General features: G+C 47.1%; 1 protein-coding gene across 1 annotated transcript in view; it reads left to right on the top strand.

Annotated features, from left to right (window-relative positions):
* LOC141078811 (uncharacterized) overlaps nucleotides 1-18,813 on the top strand; it is a 190,436-nt gene that overhangs the window by 146,433 nt on the left and 25,190 nt on the right. The window contains exons 5-6 of the mRNA XM_073565225.1: nucleotides 4,170-4,246; nucleotides 4,360-4,468. Of these exons, the coding sequence (XP_073421326.1) occupies nucleotides 4,170-4,246; nucleotides 4,360-4,468 (186 nt within the window). The remainder of the gene's footprint in view (nucleotides 1-4,169; nucleotides 4,247-4,359; nucleotides 4,469-18,813) is intronic.

Here is an 18,813-nt window from a genome sequence, read left to right as displayed (position 1 = left end):
ACAGGGTCCCCTCATCCCCATCCTGGTATACATGGGCCCCCTCATCCCCATCCTGGTATACATGGTCCCCTCATCCCCATCCTGGTATACATGGGCCCCCTCATCCCCATCCTGGTATACATGGTCCCCTTATCCCCATCCTGGTATACATGGTTCCCTCATCCCCATCCTGGTATACATGGGCCCCCTCATCCCCATCCTGGTATACATGGTCCCCTCATCCCCATCCTGGTACATATGCCCCCCCACCCTAATCCTAGTATACATGGCCCCCTCATCCCCATCCTGGTATACATGGTCCCCTCATCCCCATCCTGGTATACATGGTCCCCTCATCCCCATCCTGGTACATATGCCCCCCCACCCTAATCCTAGTATACATGGTCCCTTCCTCCCACTCCTGGTATAAATGACCCCCCCATTCCCATTCTGGTATACATGGTCCCCATCATGTTTTCTACTCACCTTCCCTCGGCCCCCTTGCAGCACTGTGTCCCGTGCTGATGCCTGCAGCTGATTTCAGCTTGTAAGCAGTGCATGACATCACTGAGGTCAGCTGCCAGAATATTGACTGCTTCCCTCACCCAGGACTATTGGTGTGGAGAGCAGTGAATATTCATCTTCTTTAATAGTGGGCACACTGTTAGTTGCAGCCACTGGGCAATCACGTATGCCTGTTATTAAAGAGAATGGATATTCCCTGCTCCCACCACTCGGCGCTGGATTCAGTGCATAGAGGTGGGAGGGATTATGGGCGTGGGGAGCAGTGAAGATTAATTTTCTTTAATAGACTCCTACCTCCTGTGACCTACTCCTCCTCTGCTCCCCGCCACAGCTGATGTAAGGGACATCAGGACTAAAAGACGCACTCCCCCCACTTTCCTCTTAAATTTTGGAGGCAAAAAGGAAGTCTCACAGTCCAAAAAATACTGTGGGTGTGTGTAATTTCTATATTGTATATGTTATTCATTGTGGTGCTAATAAAAATATGGATATCTTATAGCCTACATATTGTAATATATTGATTAGTCCATATTGAAATTAACTTGTAATGTCAGCATTTGAAGGCCCCATATCCAGTTCTTGGAAACCAGGGTTCATGAGGTCAGTCCCGCAATGGCTATTGAGATGCAGCCTTAGTGTTGAATATACTAAAAGACAATGCTTGTTGAAACAGTATGTCTAATCTGGATTACTGGAAAGCATTAACCTTTGTGTACGCTGTTGACTTACTTGAATTTTAAGAGCAGTAAACACTAAAGCTGGAGTCACACATAGCGACTTACCAGTGATCCCGACAACGATATCAACGTGTCAGGATCGCTGGTAAGTCGCTATGTGATCGCTGGTGAGCTGTCAAACAGGCGGCTTCACCAGCGATTAGCGCGGCATTGCTGTGTTTGTTAGTGCTGATGCCATCCCTGTAAAAAAAAATAGAATTAAAATAAAAATATTGTTATTCTCACCTTCCGCGCCTGCGCAGCATTCCCGCCTCTCTCCACGCTCCCAGTAATCCTTTGCAAGAATGACCGCGAGAATGTCACATCTCGCGGGAGCGCGACGTCTTGCGGTCATTCGTGCAAAGGATTACTGGGACCGGGAGCGTGGAGAGAGGCAGGATGGCTGCGCAGGCGCGGAAGGTGAGAATAACAATATTTTTTAGGTTTTTTATTATTTTTTACAGCTGATCGCTGGTCTCCCGCCTGTCACACACAGCGATGCGTGCTGCCCAGCGGGAGACCAGCGACGAAAAATATGTCCAGAGGTTTCTTGCAGCGATCAGCGATACCGGCAGGGGGGCCGCTCGCTGTCACACACCGCAATCTCGCTGGTGAGATCGCTATGTGTGACTCCAGCTTAAGGTTCGGATACGGCTTTAAAGAAGACTACTACTTGTGATATAACACGATTTTATTTGAAGGTATAAAATTAAAGGAATAGTGTGATTAGATTGTATGATTGCGTACACGTTTGTTGTATATTTTAAGATACAAAGGTTAAGTACAGATAAAGCTTGAATACATATGATTAGGTATATATAAAGATTATATACAGTATACTCACATCATCAATCACCAAGAGGCTTTTAAACATCATCCGTCTGGAATATCAGAGAAGCAACGCCAAGACAGAGACCCCTGGGAGATTCACAACACTGCACGGGCGTCCCCAATTATGCAGGTATCAGCACTGTACAAGTGTACAGGTATCCAGTTTTTGCTTCTGTCTAAGTCATGTTTCTCTGGCCTTATATAATAAATTACACTAATGAGTAACTTGCTTCACCCAGCCCATCCAGTGGCCGGCCTTCAAGGTTGGATGAAGCAGACAACAAGGCGTCATCAGACAATGGGTCATAAAAGCCGCATGGGTTTAGATAAAATCAACACAGGCAGAGGTTAAGTAAACCTTAATGTTTTACAAAGACAAACCTAGCTGTAACTGTTAGGCTGTGTGCCCACGATACGATTTTTAAGCGTTTTTGCCATGATTTTCGGCGCAAAAACATTTAAAAATCGTGTACAGAACGCCCCCATGCATTCCTATGGCATTCCGCACATGCTGTGCTAATGCTGCGCTTTTTTCCGCGGTGGAAACGCATCGCGGAAAAAATCGCAGCATGCTCCTTCTTTTGTGCGGAATCGCAAAGAATTGCCGCGATTCCGCACCCATAGGAATGCATGAGAATCGCTTACTTCCCGCATGTGGCTATGCCCACCATGCGGGAAGTTAAGCGTCTCATGTGCGGTTGGTACCCACGGTGTGGAGGAGAGGAGACTGTCCTCCAGGCCCTGGGTACCATACCCCTGTAAAAAAAAGAATAAAAAATCGGGGTATATTTACCTTCCGGTGTCCCGCGCTGCATTCCCGGCCTAGCGTTCCCAGTAATGCCTTGCGGCAAGGTCCTGTGATGACGTAGTCTCGCGAGATCGCTATAGCAACGCGAGACTACGTCATCACAGGTCTCGCAAGGCATTACTGGGAATGCTGAGGCCCGGGAATGCAGCGCGGGACGCCGGAAGGTAAATATACCCCGATTTTTTATTTTTTTATCATTTTTAACATTTTATCTTTTACTTTTGATGCTGTATAGGCGGCCTCAATAGTAAAAAGCTGCTCACACTTGTCAAACACTATGTATGACGAGTGTGACCAACCTGTCAATCACTTTCCAAGTGATGCTTCAAATCGCTTGGAAAGTGCTTGAGAAAATCGCGGCAAAATCGCGAACAGAATCGCTGTGAAATCGCACGGAAAAAAACGCACAATTTCTGGGAAGGAGTCCGGTTTTTAGTGTGCATTTTAAAACGCTATGTGGGCCCATAGCCTTAATGTTTGATCAGAAATGCAGCTATGTAATATGCAGAATTCATTCTATATATTTCAATATGGACTCAAAATAGCCATTTTTATATTTGCACTACAATTCATATTCTGCATGTATATGTTTTTTTATTTTACTTTTTGCCTATGTAGTGCAGAGGTAGCACACTATGCAGTGATGAGGCCGTGACCCAGCAAAGTTCAAAGCAAAGCATCTCTTTAATGTTCAACTCACAAAAATACACAGAACACCATATCCTCCAGATCGCAACCGGGAAACATATACTCCAGATCGCAGCCGGTAAACACGCCAGTCCACCTCCAAGACCGGTTACCGTGGGCGACTGCACAGCCGTGTACGCTGTGGGTGCCAGGTCTTTCAGCTCCCTTGGCTGTTTGGCTCCACTTGCCTCTGTTGCCTCACAGAGGTCGAGCTCACTCTTGCCTCTTGCAAAAACCAAGCTGACACTGACACACCAAAACCCTTTACTTCAGGGTTTTTAACTGGAAACTGTGGCCATGGGCCACATGGAAAACCCGGCCAGGAACGAAAACCGACTGCCCCACTACCATCCTGTATGGAGCTTCACAATAACAGGGGTGCCTAAACTGTTACATGCCACTGTACACCCCTACACCTAAAAAAAGAGCATAACGGGCAGCTGAAGCTTCTACAGGGTCACCTAGATACTACTCCCATCATCTCATGTAACACTCTCTTGTCCAGCTGTTTCCTACAGATGGCCTCAGTGTAAGGAGGGGGACATTCATGTCTATTAGAGGGTCACCTAGATACTACTCCCATCATCCCATGTAACACTCTCTTGTCTGGCTGTTTCCTACAGATGGCGTCAGAGTAAGAAATCCCCCGGAGAGATGTTTGGCTCCTCTGAATTCCCAGGACTGTCCGCAGAGTGACCAGGTAGATGAAGCTTCTCCTCCACCACATCTATATGGGGCCGCGCTTAAAGATTTGGGCCCGATATAGTGATGTGTCTGCTGTATTGTACTGAGCTGTTATATATGTGACATCAGGGCAGAGATCTGACTGATATTAAAGTGAAGGATGAAGACGAGCAGATGATGGGCGATCAGCCGTGTGTGAGCGATGTGAAGGAGGAGAGTCCAGGAGATGATACCACAGGTATGTAATAATGGGGTCACCAGTGTCTTCTGGTGGTGCTGCACCTTACAGGTGATGGTTCAGTGAATTACACCTCAGATGGGCATTAGCACATGACAGATTACATATGTCACGATCCCTCCGCTGACACCGGTATGTCACGGACGGAGGGACGCGACGTACTGCCAACACACGGCTATCACAGGCACGGAGGGGCTTATCTTAGTTATCCCACCGCTGGCACCATGTGATAAAAAAAAACAGCAAGCTTGTCTTGCCCTAACAATTTATCGCAGGGGGTTTATTTTGGATGTCCTACCACTGCTAACAATATTTCAGGAACTGCGAGGACTTATGTATATTCCACTTTTCAGTTCCACTTTGGTAATCACAGCTCTCCGGCACCCCCTTACCCTCAGGTCAGTCAGGGAACTACACCTGGGATAATTGGTCGCCGGCCGGCTGCTTCAATGAGGACTGGCCACCCGGCACGCTGCAGTGAGGGAATTATAAATGCTCTGGCCACAGCCACCCAATTAGCTTATAAAATCCCTTCCGTCACTCTCAGCAGTGCCCAGGACCCAGACCACACTTTGCCGCTACCAACTCCAGATTTTCTCTTATTAATTTATAAACTTAATAGAGGGGTTAGAAGCCAACCCAATTCAGTAGCGTAATTATCCTAAAGGCCGTAAATTCCTTTTTAGAGCATGGAGACAGAGCTTATAAGTTTTATAATTTATTACCAAAAAGGCGGGCAGTGTTTACAGAGATAAAAGATTTTATGAAGTTGAAACATTAGATATGTACAAAGCAAATCTAAAATAAACGGGATTAAAATAGAGATTAACACATTTGCTTAGATGGAGTTAGGCTAACCATGTGGGGAGGCGGGGCAGACGTCTCACTGCATCTGGGATCCTAGCAGCACGGAATCTCCAGCAAGAATGACCTCCCAACTGAGTGAGTGTACTCTATAGTCCTGGGTCCTGACATCATAAAAGGGGCCGTCTGGTGTTGGTCCTCCCCCTGTTCTTGGAGTTACAGTTCTGACTACATCACTTATAATAACTGTTGTGAGTTCATTCTCTGGTGGTAACAGGAGGTAGTGAGGCTGATTTAATCAGTAGAGATCTACCACCTGATAATGAGGATGACGATTGGACCTCAGGAATCTTAGACTGGATTTAAGACAGCCGACGCCCTAGTCTTTGCTGATGATTGCTTCTGCTTTCCAAGTCTTGGTTTTCAGCTCTGTTCCAGCCTTTTCAAGCTAAGTGTTTCTGCTAATGTTCACACTTGATTTTGTTGGTCTATTCAGTTTTTGTGTGTTCAGCCAGCCGCGGCTGGGGCTGTGCTTCATTTCTACTCTTATTTATCTGTATTTGCCAATTTGCTTTTTAGTCCCTTATTAGATTGGCCTCTTTTTGCTCTGTCTCAGAATATTTCAGAGTGCTGATATAGTGGGAGAAGTCTAGTGACTCAGGGTTAATTTTGTTATCAGAAGTGTTGGACATTATTTTTGTCGGGTTTTTGGCAGATTGCAGACAGTGCCTTTCCTTTCCTATCCTTTATAGTTAGTTTGGGCCCCATCGTTTGCTCTGCCTATATTCCTGCCTGTGTTTGTGTTTTCATCTTGTTTCACTAACAATACATGTGTGGGGGCTGTCTATTCCTTTGGGGTCTGCTCTGGGGCAGTTACTTTTCCCCTTTTCTTGCTTTAGGCTTATGTAGTCCTCCGGCGGTGACGAGGCGTCTAGATCATCGTAGGAACGCTCCACTGCTACTGCTAGTTGTGTGGTTAGGATCAGGGATCTGCAATCTGCATAGTTACCAACCTCTCTGGTTTTCTGGGACTTAGATTTTTGTTGTCCTCCTCGGTGACCCATTCATAACAAATAACTATATCTCGCAAAGGGTACCTCGTTTAAACACGCACATAGTCTCATTTTCTTTAGGCTGTCAAATGGTATAATTCAAAACCAAACATGCAATAGTTATGTCACACCATTTAGGAGAAATCCATTTTTCGGATTCCGTCGGAGCTAGACCTTAGCAAGAACCACTACGGAGCATGTCGGAGAAATGTCCGTTTCGTTTTTCTGTCGCGAACGGGGTCCGAGCTATGGCTTCGCTAATATCTCCCATACTTGAATTGCCGCATGGTAGAGAACAAAGAACATTATTTCCACTTAGCTAATTAACATTCCTTAGCTGGGGAGAGGGGAATGCTGGCACAGGAAGTGTCTGGTGTCTTGTTACAGATGCAGGCACAGAGCTGTGGGTGAGGAAGGGGGGAGGTCGCAGCTGTGTGACAGGCAGAAGTCTCATCTGTAGTGTAATGCTCAGGGAACCTTATGTCATATTGTACAGTAACATTACAACATAGTGTTATTTATTTACCAAAATCTAAGCCAAACTGCCAAAGCAATGTTTGAAAAATGAAGTACACCCCTTGCTGTGCATATATGATAATGGAGGCAGCACAGCGATTACATGACTACTTGTGCTTCTTATGTTGGTGACGTTCCAGTTCATTGTGAGAATCTTTCTCCAAGAAGGAGGTGGTGACAATGAGCAGTGTTCTCACCATTATGGGCTGTTAAAGCACAAGTCGTGTCATCTAATTCAGGGTTCCCCAATGCCAGTGCTCAAGGCCCACCAACAGATCATGTTTTCAGGATTTCCTTAGTGTTGCTCAGGTGATAATTGCTTCACCTGTGCACTACAAAGGAAATCCTGAAAACATGATCTGTTGGTGGGCCTTGAGGACTGGAGTTGGGGAATCCTGATCTAATTGGTGCGCGGCCCCCATTAACTTATGTTTATATATTGGAGGAACGGCAATTGCCAAGGAGGCTTGACAACCACAACCCTCTGTTAGCACCATGCCGGATCTCTGCTCTGACAGGCAGGATCTCCGGCGTGTCACTTCACACACCTGCGCTGCGGTCGTTGCTTCCCTTCCCCATGATCTGCATGATTGTAGCAGAATTTAGAGCTGGGCCTGCAGCCATGTCCTTAGAGCACGTGCGCGAATGCTCCCGCCCTCTTAAAGGGTCAGCGCGTGCACTTGCTATTTCCTCCCCAGCCTATGGCTGTGGGGCATTATGTATATATTGCTTCCTCCTCACCGGGGAGGTGCCTGAGCAACCTTCCTGTTTTACAGTTTAAGTTGTGTAAGGTTGCGTTCCACTCTTTGCTGCATTCTGGTGCAGATCTTGCCTGCTGCACTTGGCGCATGCGCAGGTTCAGGTCTCGTCCCGAGATCTCGGGAGACGAGATTCAAATCTCGGCAACGAGATCTCCTCCCCCGAGATCTCTGGACGAGATCTGAACCTACGCATGCGCCGACCATGGACCGGCGGCCATCTTCCCGGCGTCCATGTTCCCGGAGGCCACCGCAATATGGCAGCAGCCAGCAACGGATGTGCGGGGGCCTCCGGGCTTTGAGGAAATGCCGGCGGAGCCCCCCACGGAGCACAGAGAGCCGCTACCCCTGCACCGGAGCACAGCCCGCTGCCACCACCGCACCACAGAGCCCCGCGGCACTCGCACCAGCCATGGACCGATGTAAGTATATTGCGACCATAAGACGCACCCCCACTTTCCCCAAAAATTTTTTGGGGAAAAAGGTGCGTCTTATGGTCCAAAAAATACGGTATATGAAATAAGTGAATGCTCATTCTGAGTGGCACTATACACCATTTTCTCAACAGTGGATTTTTGTGCATTTAATGAAAGGCTGTGCTTTTTTCAATAGGGTGGCTAGCATTTTATATGCAGCAGACAATTATTGGCACCTCCTTGCATGTAGCACTTTTTTCATTGTGAATTTTGCACATAATCTGTCTATTACATCATGCATTTTATTATAATTTTTGCTATCTATCAAACAATACGTTTTTGATTACATGAGTTTTATGGTGTTTTCCTGTTATATTTTCTGATATGGTTTCTGGTCTGTGTATTATCATGGCATTTTGTGCATATTCCCTTGTTTATTTTATGTATTGAGTAAATAATAAATTTTGAAGAAATTTTATAATCATGCTTTTTGCCTCTTTTTTGCCATTTACTAATGGTAGCTATGATTTATGAGTAAACTCAGCCATGCGTGCCAGACTGCTAACAGGCAAGACTTCCATGTCCTCACCAAGAGGACGACTGACCATGCTCTCCTCCTCCCTGTCCTAAGGCCATCCTCGCTGAACAGACGGTATGACAGTTGTGCAGGTAGTACCGTCTATAGCGCATGAAACTAGTTCCTGTTCTTCCTCCTCCTCCTCCTCCTTCTCTTCCTCATTGTCACCCAATCCACATTGGGATGAGAAGAGGCTGTGCTGTGTGTAATCAAACTGTATGGTTCCTTGCTCCATCTCAGTGTGCTCTGCCTGCAATGCATCCTCTTTGATTGTGAGCAGAGAGCATTTCAGAACACAGAGAAGCGGGATGGTGACACTAATTATGGCGTCATCACCGCTCACCATCTTGGTGGAGTCCTCAAAGGTTTGGAGGATGGTACATATGTCTGACATCCATGTCCACTCCTGATGTCTTATGTGTGGAGTCTGAACTGAATAACGAAGGGCCTTGTTGATGCTGGTAGTCAACAACCGCCCTCTTCTGCTCACAAATCCTTCCCAACATCTGCAATGTAGAGTTCCAACGTGTGGGGACATGACACCAGTCTGTGAGCCGGAAGCTGCTAACGCTGCTGAAACACACAGGTGGTGTACTTTGACAAGCAGATCCGGAAGCTCTGCGTAGCTTTTGAGAAACCGCTGAACCACGAGGTTAAGCACATGGGCCAGGCATGGTACGTGTGTGGGCTCCCCTCGCCTCAGAGCAGCCACCAGCTTAAAGCCATTGTCACAACCATGCCTGGCTGTAGGTTCAGCGGTGTCAGCCACAGATCTGCCTGCTCTTTCAGAGGTGTCCACAACTCTTCTGCATTGTGCAGTTTGTCACTTACGCATATTAGCTTCAGCACAGCCTGTTGCCGCTTGGCTGAGGCAGTGCTTCTTGATTGTGACTGATGTGTTCATTTCAGAGATGGATGTTGAAGAGGAGGAGGTGCAGGAGCTGTAGACTGTGGGGGCAACCCTGATTGACATAGGGCCCGCAATACTCAGCGTCGGGAGGAGGGGACATCCCAAGATCCGACTAGGTCCCGGCATCCACTATGTTAACCCAGTGTGCAGTCAAAGAGATGTACAGTCCCTGTCCACAAGCACTTGTCCACGTGTCCGTGGTTAGGTGAACTTTCCCAGTAACTGCATTGTTGAGGGCACGGCTAATGTGGGACATGTGCTTGTGTAATACAGGGAAAGGACACTGGAAGAATTAGTGGCGGCTGAGGACTGAGTTCCGAGGGACGGCTGCCGCCATCAGGTTTCGGAACAATTCCGTCTCCACGAGCCTAAAAGGGAATTTAGTAGTGTGGCCTGTGGGGCGTTGGCTGCGTATTTGCGCTTGCATTCCAAGGACTGGGGTATGGACAAGTGAAAGCTGCGTTGGGACAAGAATGTGGACGTGCCTGATGATGGTGCTAGTTCAGTGTGTGCAACGACAGGTGCATGGCAGTAGGCATCTTTGCATGCACCATGGACAGGGGATTGGCTTGCACGCACCACAGCAGAAGAAGCAGTGGTGTCACCCGCAGACACTGTTCCAGGACCCTGAGTTTCGTCCCACAAAGTCGGGTGCTTTGCTGCCATATGCCAGATCATGCTGGTGGTGGTCAGGCAGGTAGTTGTGCTGCCCCTGCTGATGCAGGTCTGGCAGGTGGTGCAAATGGCCTTTCTGAGGTTCTCGTCAGAGTCTTTAAAAAACAGCCAGACTGGGGAACATCTAGCAGTTGTACTGGCAATTTCCATTGTGTTGGTGTTACAGGGGAATGGTTGCCGGCCTTCTGTCTGCGGCCACCACACTGCTTCTTTCTGCCTGTTGCGGTTCTACACCTTCCTCCCCCTGTGTGCTGCTGTCCTCGCTCTGCATGTCCTCCTGCCAGGTTGGGTCAGTTACTATATCATCCAACACCTCGTCTTCCACTTCCGCACCCTGGTCCTCCTCCTGACTTTCTGGAAATTCTCATCATCGTCCACCTCTTGTGACAATTTCCCACCATACCTTCGTGTGATTGTGGCTGCTCAAATACAGTGCCTACAAGTAGTATTCAACCCCCTGCAGATTTAGCAGGTTTGATAAGATGCAAATAAGTTAGAGCCTTCAAACTTCACACAAGAGCAGGATTTATTAACAGATGCATAAATCTTACAAACCAAAAAGTTATGTTGCTCAGTTAAATTTTAATACATTTTAAACATACAAGTGTGGGTCAATTATTATTCAACCCCTAGGTTTAATATTTTGTGGAATAACCCTTGTTTGCAATTACAGCTAATAATCATCTTTTATAAGACCTGATCCGGCCGGCACAGGTCTCTGGAGTTATCTTGGCCCACTCCTCCATGCAGATCTTCTCCAAGTTATCTAGGTTCTTTGGGTGTCTCATGTGGACTTTAATCTTGAGCTCCTTCCACAAGTTTTCAATTGGGTTAAGGTCAAGAGACTGACTAGGCCACTCCAAAACCTTGATTTTTTGCCTCTTGAACCAGGCCTTGGTTTTCTTGGCTGTGTGCTTTGGGTCGTTGTCTTGTTGGAAGATGAAATGACGACCCATCTTAAGATCCTTGATGGAGGAGCAGAGGTTCTTGGCCAAAATCTCCAGGTAGGCCGTGCTATCCATCTTCCCATGGATGCGGACCAGATGGCCAGGCCCCTTGGCTGAGAAACAGCCCCACAGCATGATGCTGCCACCACCATGCTTGACTGTAGGGATGGTATTCTTGGGGTCGTATGCAGTGCCATCCAGTCTCCAAACGTCACGTGTGTGGTTGGCACCAAAGATCTCGATCTTGGTCTCATCAGACCAGAGAACCTTGAACCAGTCTGTCTCAGAGTCCTCCAAGTGATCATGAGCAAACTGTAGACGAGCCTTGACATGATGCTTTGAAAGTAAAGGTACCTTACGGGCTCGTCTGGAACGGAGACCATTGCGGTGGAGTACGTTACTTATGGTATTGACTGAAACCAATGTCCCCACTGCCATGAGATCTTCCCGGAGCACTTTCCTTGTTGTCCTTGGGTTAGCCTTGACTCTTCGGACAAGCCTGGCCTCGGCACGGGAGGAAACTTTCAAAGGCTGTCCAGGCCGTGGAAGGCTAACAGTCATTCCATAAGCCTTCCACTTTCGGATGATGCTCCCAACAGTGGAGACAGGTAGGCCCAACTCCTTGGAAAGGGTTTTGTACCCCTTGCCAGCCTTGTGACCCTCCACGATCTTGTCTCTGATGGCCTTGGAATGCTCCTTTGTCTTTCCCATGTTGACCATGTATGAGTGCTGTTCACAAGTTTGGCGAGGGTCTTAAATAGTCAGAAAAGGCTGGAAAAAGAGATAGTTAATCCAAACATGTGAAGCTCATTGTTCTTTGTGCCTGAAATACTTCTTAATACTTTAGGGGAACCAAACAGAATTCTGGTGGTTTGAGGGGTTGAATAATAAATGACCCTCTGAATAAACTTTTCACAATTTAAAAAAAAATTAAACAAAGAAATAACATTCTTTTTTGCTGCAGTGCATTTCACACTTCCAGGCTGATCTACAGTCCAAATGTCACAATGCCAAGTTAATTCCGAATGTGTAAACCTGCTAAATCTGCAGGGGGTTGAATACTACTTGTAGGCACTGTATTTGAGCATCGCTACATGCGATCTCCTCTTGCCCCACTTGAAGTGGATTGGGCAAGAGGCCCGAACCTATAAATGGAAAAGTGACCAACTCTTCGGAGTGTCCATGTGTGGGATCAGTTGTCTCCGGGCACTTGGCATGGTGGGAGGAACGAAGCTCAGGGTGAAGAATATGCTTTCCAGACACGGTTCCTAAGACTTAACCGTGTGGAAGACAGGGTGGTGGTGGCAAAGTGAGTGGAAGCTGTCACGACAATGTGGAATATGAGCTATGATTTCCCTTGTTAACACATTTTTTTCCAGAACTTTCCCCACATACTGAACTCTGCTATACCAGTGGTGAGGGTTTGACCCCCTTCCCTTCCCTTGCCTGTCTTGCCTGCCTCTTTATTTCTGCTCTGCCTGTATGTAACCTGAAACTACAGCTCCCTCCTTCCTTTCGCCCCCACCTCGGGAATGTGGTAATCAATAGACAGGATGTCCTTTGTCTTCAGACCATACGGGACCAGATGGCCCAGGAGGTCCCTTCCAACTCTACGATTCTATGATTCTATAGCCTATAATGAGAATTTAATCATTCGGACGTAATGCAGCGTGAGATTACGACATAAAAATGAAACTGACATATTTGGAACGAGCTTCGATTGTGCATCGCTTCGGCGCCTCTTGGTAGTCACTAGCACCGACAGAATCCGAGAAATGGATCTCTCCTGAACAGAGTGGAATAGCTAGTCTGAGTTTGGAATCATTAGAGAGCTAATTTCAATGATGACTGATAGGTCTGCCGTTACTTTGCTAGGTTCTCAAGCCCAGTTATATAGCCGAGAAGGTTTCAGAACCAAAATTGCAACTTAGAGACAAGGGGAGGACCCCGGTAACTCAGCCCCTTTAGTGATGTCATGGCCCAGAACTATAGAGTATGCTCACTCAGTTGGGAGGTCAGTCTGCAGAGGGAAACGGATACCCAGCCACACTGTCATGCATGGCGACGTATGCCCCCCCCAGCCTGATTAGCCTGGAATGGTCTAAGCAACATGTGAGTGTCTAATTTCTATTTTAATCTTTTTATTTGTAATTGCCTTTGTACATACTTATAATTCTCATATTGTTAAATCTTTTTATACCTTTGTAAACACTGCCTACCTTTTGGAGTAAAATATATAAAATTACTAGCTCTGTCTCAATGCTCTAAGAACGAATTTACACGTGCCTGAAGTAATTACGCTACTAATCTGGGTTTGCTACGGACCCTCTTAATTATTGATTAAGAGAATCGTTAGGTGGTGGCAGTGAAGTGTGTTCTGAGCTAGCTGGGCATAGCGGGCAGCGACGGAAAGGGGTTTTATAAGCTTTTGTGTAGCTGCGGCCAGAGCATTTATAATTCCCTCGCTGCAGCGCGCCCAGCAGCCGGTCCACATTGAGGCAGGCCATCCGGCAACCAATTACCCCAGGTGTAGTTCCCTGACTGACCCGAGGGTAAGGGGGGGCGCCAGAGAGCTTCGAGTTCCAAAGTGGAACCAGAAAGTGGGATATACATAGATCCCTGCAGTTCGTGACGTACTGTAGCAGCAGTGGAATAACTAGGATAAGCCCCTGCAGTAAATTGATAGGTCAAGACTAGCTTGCTGTTTTTCATCACATTGTTGGCAGTGGTTGGGTAAGCCCCCAGGATAAGCCCCCTGCACATGTGATAGCCGAGTGCAGCCAAAGAGTCAGAACCTCGGTCCCTGACAGAAGCATTATCTGCTATCCAACCAACAGCCTTTTGACCCTGCTCTGGGTTCAGTATGCAGTGTGCTGCTGCGGTCCCCTAGTAATTGGGACGGGAAGGTTGGGCGAGAAGATGTGGGTGTTTGTTGTGGCACAATTTCAGCTTGCCGACGGCCTCGGCCTTTGCATTCACCATCACGGCCAGTTCCCCGTCCCTTGCTATGCGTCTTGCCCATTTTAAATGGAGGACAATGTTTTCCAAGAAAAGAAGCAAAAAAGATCAGCTCACCTCCTCTCCAGTCCCACCGCGCGGACCCTGCAGTGCTGCAAGTAGTATGAAGGTGAAGCAGAAGTCCAGCGCGGGTGATATCCAGAAGAAATAACTTTTATTCCATTTTCATTAAAAGCACCCAAGTTCAAAATCCATCTTTATATCCAGAGACACAAAAACGGGTAATTCCTACCAGTGGCAGTCACAGGGTTACAGTGCGTTTACAATGAGACGCGTTCCATCGGTCGTGCCGCCTCGATCATTGTGATAAACATAAAATGGCAGAGGCCCATCAGGTTCCACCCGCTGATCCTGCAGACCCCAGAGACAGATAATTACTGAGCTCAGCCTGGAATTTCTATGTACAGAGACTATGCTGAAGGCGGGAGGAAGAGAAAATGTACAAGGATTATAACTGGTCACCATTCCTAGTAATTCATAAGGTCTTGCCGAATATTCATGCCTCGGGGGCGCTGGACTTTAGCTGACACATCCACCATGTCTCTCTGTTGGCCATTTTTCTTTTTATGTATCTCTCCCTCGAAACGGAGCTTTAACCCTTTCAATACCGCGGACCCCAATTGAGCGGACATCCCCATTGTGTTTCTGGAGGCAATGTTTGGAAGCTCTTTTGAGTGATTTTATTCACTGCGTCAGTCAGGTGCCTCCTGATTCTGACCTTCAGGGGGCGCCGTACACCCCACATATTGCTGCTCACAAATACACAACATTGGGGTATTACAGGGGATGTAGGGGTTAATGCTGTCTTTCCAGCAGGTGCAGATATTATGCCCACACTCCTATGGACCTTTTGTACTGAGCCAGTTTTCTCTCTATTTTAACCCTTTGTCCTCACTAACACAGAGGCTGGGGGATAAGATGTCGTTCACACTAGGAGCTTTTTTAGCGATGTCACGCACTGGTTTGGGCAGGATTTGGTTCCGCTCTTTATCCCGGCTCCACATAGGGAGTCTTCTTCTGCTGATATTAGTGATCTCTTTACACTGAGGGCTGTATGCCGTGGTGAAGGTGATGTGCTCCTCACCAGACATGCGGTCATTACTTGCATCTTTGCAGCATATATAATGGTATTTAACTCTTTCCAGCAACTTCACTGAATCCTGCATGTGTCCAACCTCTATCATTCATCTTTGCAGCATATATAATGGTATATAGTTATATCAACTTACTCTGCTTGTCCCCTTATGCTATTGAGGTCAAGTAACTTTTCAAAGTGGTTTATGATCCATGTAGGCCTGGACACTTGTTTATCTGCTAAATACATATATTGGGTCCTGCTGTCCTAACTTAGTTTGATTGATTGCTAACGAGTAAGGAGAGAAAAAAAAAAAGGACGATCTTTGAAGTGGCCTTCTATAAATTCAGAGCTAGCCTGGGGATGCATTTATGCAGGGGGGCATTTATGTACATGTATCAAAGTACGCTGGCAGTTATAACATGGCAGTTAGACAGGGCAGGAGACAGGCAAGACAAATAAATAAATTTCTTCCCTGTACATTTGGGCAACTCCAAATATTCACCATATGCATTTGTCTCATTTATATCCTGGCCGCTGCATTCACACACATCCACCTCCCTGGTATTAACTCTCTACACTCCATCCATATCGGCCCCTCGCTCCTTTCCTCTCCTATGTATAGCACTCACGCTCTTTTCACATTGCTACACAGCACAGATCCATTCAGTCCCACCATTCAACATCAGAGACGCTCTCACAAATCACTTAACCATCTGCTCACTCTTTCTATCCTCCTTCTCCTAGTCGCAGGAGACATTGCTCCCAACCCTGGTCCCCCATGTTATAGAAAGTCAAACCCCCCAACTGCTACACTCAGAAAACCCTCTAATCTTATTAATATTCCCTGCATGCCATCTGTCTCTCTTAATTGTGCCCTTTGGAATTCTCGCTCAGTGTGTAACAAACTCTCCTTCACTCATGACTTTTTCCTTTCTAATTCTCTTAACCTCCTGGCTCTTACTGAAACCTGGATCCAGCAGTCAGACACAACCGCTGTTGCTGCTCTTTCATACGGGGGGCTACACTTCTCTCACACCCCAAGATCAGACAATAGAGCAGGTGGAGGCGTTGGTCTGCTCCTATCACCAAAATGTACCTTTCAGGTTATCCCTCAACTACCCTCACTTGTCTTTCCTTCTTTTGAGGTCCATGCTGTCAGACTCTACACCCCCTTCTTCATGCGAGTGGCGGTGGTATATCGTCCTCCCGGCCCCTCCCATCAGTTCCTGGATCATTTTGCCACTTGGCTTCCACATTTTCTCTCCTGTGACATCCCTACCCTCATCATGAGCGATTTCAACATCCCCATTGCTCTTCCCCTCTCCCCATCTGCTACTCACCTTTTATCTCTAACCTCCTCATTTGGCCTTTTGCAGCTTATTAATTCTCCAACGCATGAAGACGGGAACTCCCTCGACTTGGTCTTCTCTCGGCTTTGTGCAGTGGATGATTTTGCAAACTCCCCTCTGCCGCTCTCTGACCACAATCTTCTTTCATTTTCTATCAAGAACTGCCAGGCTGCTCAGGTCACCCCCACTGTCCAGACTTATAGAAACATACATGCCATTAACACCCAGAAACTTATGAAGAACTTGCAGTCTTCATTGGCCCCTATCTCCTCCCTCTCATGTCCTGATTCTGCATTGAAGCATTACAATGAAACACTTCAAAGTGCCCTGGATGAATTTGCACCCCCTATAAATAGAACACCACAACACAGACGGTGACAACCCTGGCACACCCTGGAAACACCTTTCCTGCAGCGGTGCTCCAGGTGCGCCGAACGTCTGTGGAGAAAATCCAATCTACATGAAGATTTCATCCATTATAAGTTTATGCTTAGAACATACAACACTGCCCTTCACCTCTCCAAACAAGCCTATTTCAACACCCTCATCACCTAACTGTCCAATAACCCAAACCGTCTCTTTGACACTTCATTCTCTACTCAACCCAAGAGTACAGGCCCCAACCACGGAGCTTCGAGCTGACGATCTGGCCAATTACTTCAAAGAAAAAATTGACCAGATCCGACAGGAAATTATCTCCCAATCACCTCATGCCATACACTGTTCTCCCTCCCCCACTGCATCTAGCTCACTCTCTGAGTTTGAACCAGTCACAGAAGAAGAAATAAGCAGGCTCCTTGCATCTTCTCGCCCAACCACTTGCACCAGTGACCCATTTCCGTCACATCTCCTCCAGTCCCTTTCCCCTGCTGTCACCCCTCACCTAACTAAAATATTTAACCTCTCTCTCTCTTCTGGTATCTTTCCCTCCTCCTTTAAGCATGCCGTCATACATCACTACTTAAAAAACCATCCCTCGACCAAAACTGTGCCGCTAACTATAGACCTGTCTCTAGTCTTCCCTTCATTCATCTATAAACTCCTGGAACGCCTGGTCCACTCCCGTCTTTTCCGCTATCTCTCTGATAACTCTCTTCTTGACCCTCTCCAATCCAGTTTCCGCTCTTTACATTCTACTGAAACTGCCCTCACTAAAGTCTCTAATGATCTACTAACAGCTAAATCAAATGGTCATTACTCCATGCTAATTCTCTTGGATCTCTCCGCAGCATTCGACACGGTGGATCATCAGCTCCTCCTCACTATGCTCCGTTCCATTGGCCTCAAGGACATCGTTCTCTCATGGTTCTCCTCCTATCTCTCCAACCGCTCCTTTACTGTATCTTTTGCCGGTTCCTCCACCTCTCACCTTCCCCTTACTGTTGGGGTTCCTCAAGGATCCGTCCTAGGCCCCCTCCTCTTCTCCTTGTACACTGCCCCTATTGGTCAATCAGTAGATTTGGTTTCCAGTACTATCTCTATGCTGATGACACCCAATTATACGCTTCTTCTCCTGACATCACGCCAGCCTTTCTAGAAAACACCGGCAATTGTCTAAACGCTGTGTCTAACATCATGTCCTCACTATATCTGAAACTGAACCTGTCAAAGACTGAACTCCTGGTGTTTCCTCCCTCTACTAATGTACCTACACCCGACATTGCTATTTCTGTGGGTGGCTCCACTATTACTCCCCAGCAACAGGCCCGCTGTCTTGGGGTCATACTTGACTCCGAGCTTTCCTTTGTCCCCCACATTCGATCACTGGCTCGCTCTTGTCATCTGCACCTCAAAAACATTTCTAGAATTCGACTTTTTCTTACTTTTAACTCCACAAAAACTCTGTTTCTCTTATTCATTCTTGTCTCGACTATTGTAACTCTCTTCTAATCGGTCTCCCTCTTACCAAACTCTCCCCTCTCCAATCTGTCTTGAATGCTGCTGCCAGATCATATTCCTCGCCAATCGTTACACCGATGCCTCTATCTTGTGCCAGTCATTACACTGGCTACCTATCCACTCCATAATCCAGTACAAACTTATTACCCTCACCCACAAAGCACTCCATGGCTCAGCACCACCCTACATCTCCCTTGTTTCAGTATACCACCCTACCCGCGCCCTCCGTTCTGCTGATGACCTGAGGTTAGCATCCTCAATAATCAGAACCTCCCACTCCCGTCTCCAAGACTATACACCCGCTGCGCCAATTCTTTGGAATGCACTTCCCAGGTCAATACGATTA

This window comes from Dendrobates tinctorius, unplaced genomic scaffold (assembly GCF_039654945.1).
Source record: "Dendrobates tinctorius isolate UK_male_01 unplaced genomic scaffold, ASM3965494v1 ptg000602l, whole genome shotgun sequence".
NCBI classification, from domain to species: Eukaryota; Metazoa; Chordata; class Amphibia; order Anura; family Dendrobatidae; genus Dendrobates; species Dendrobates tinctorius.
The sequence above is the reverse complement of the archived record's forward strand: the minus strand, read 5'-3'. Positions and strand labels throughout refer to the sequence as shown.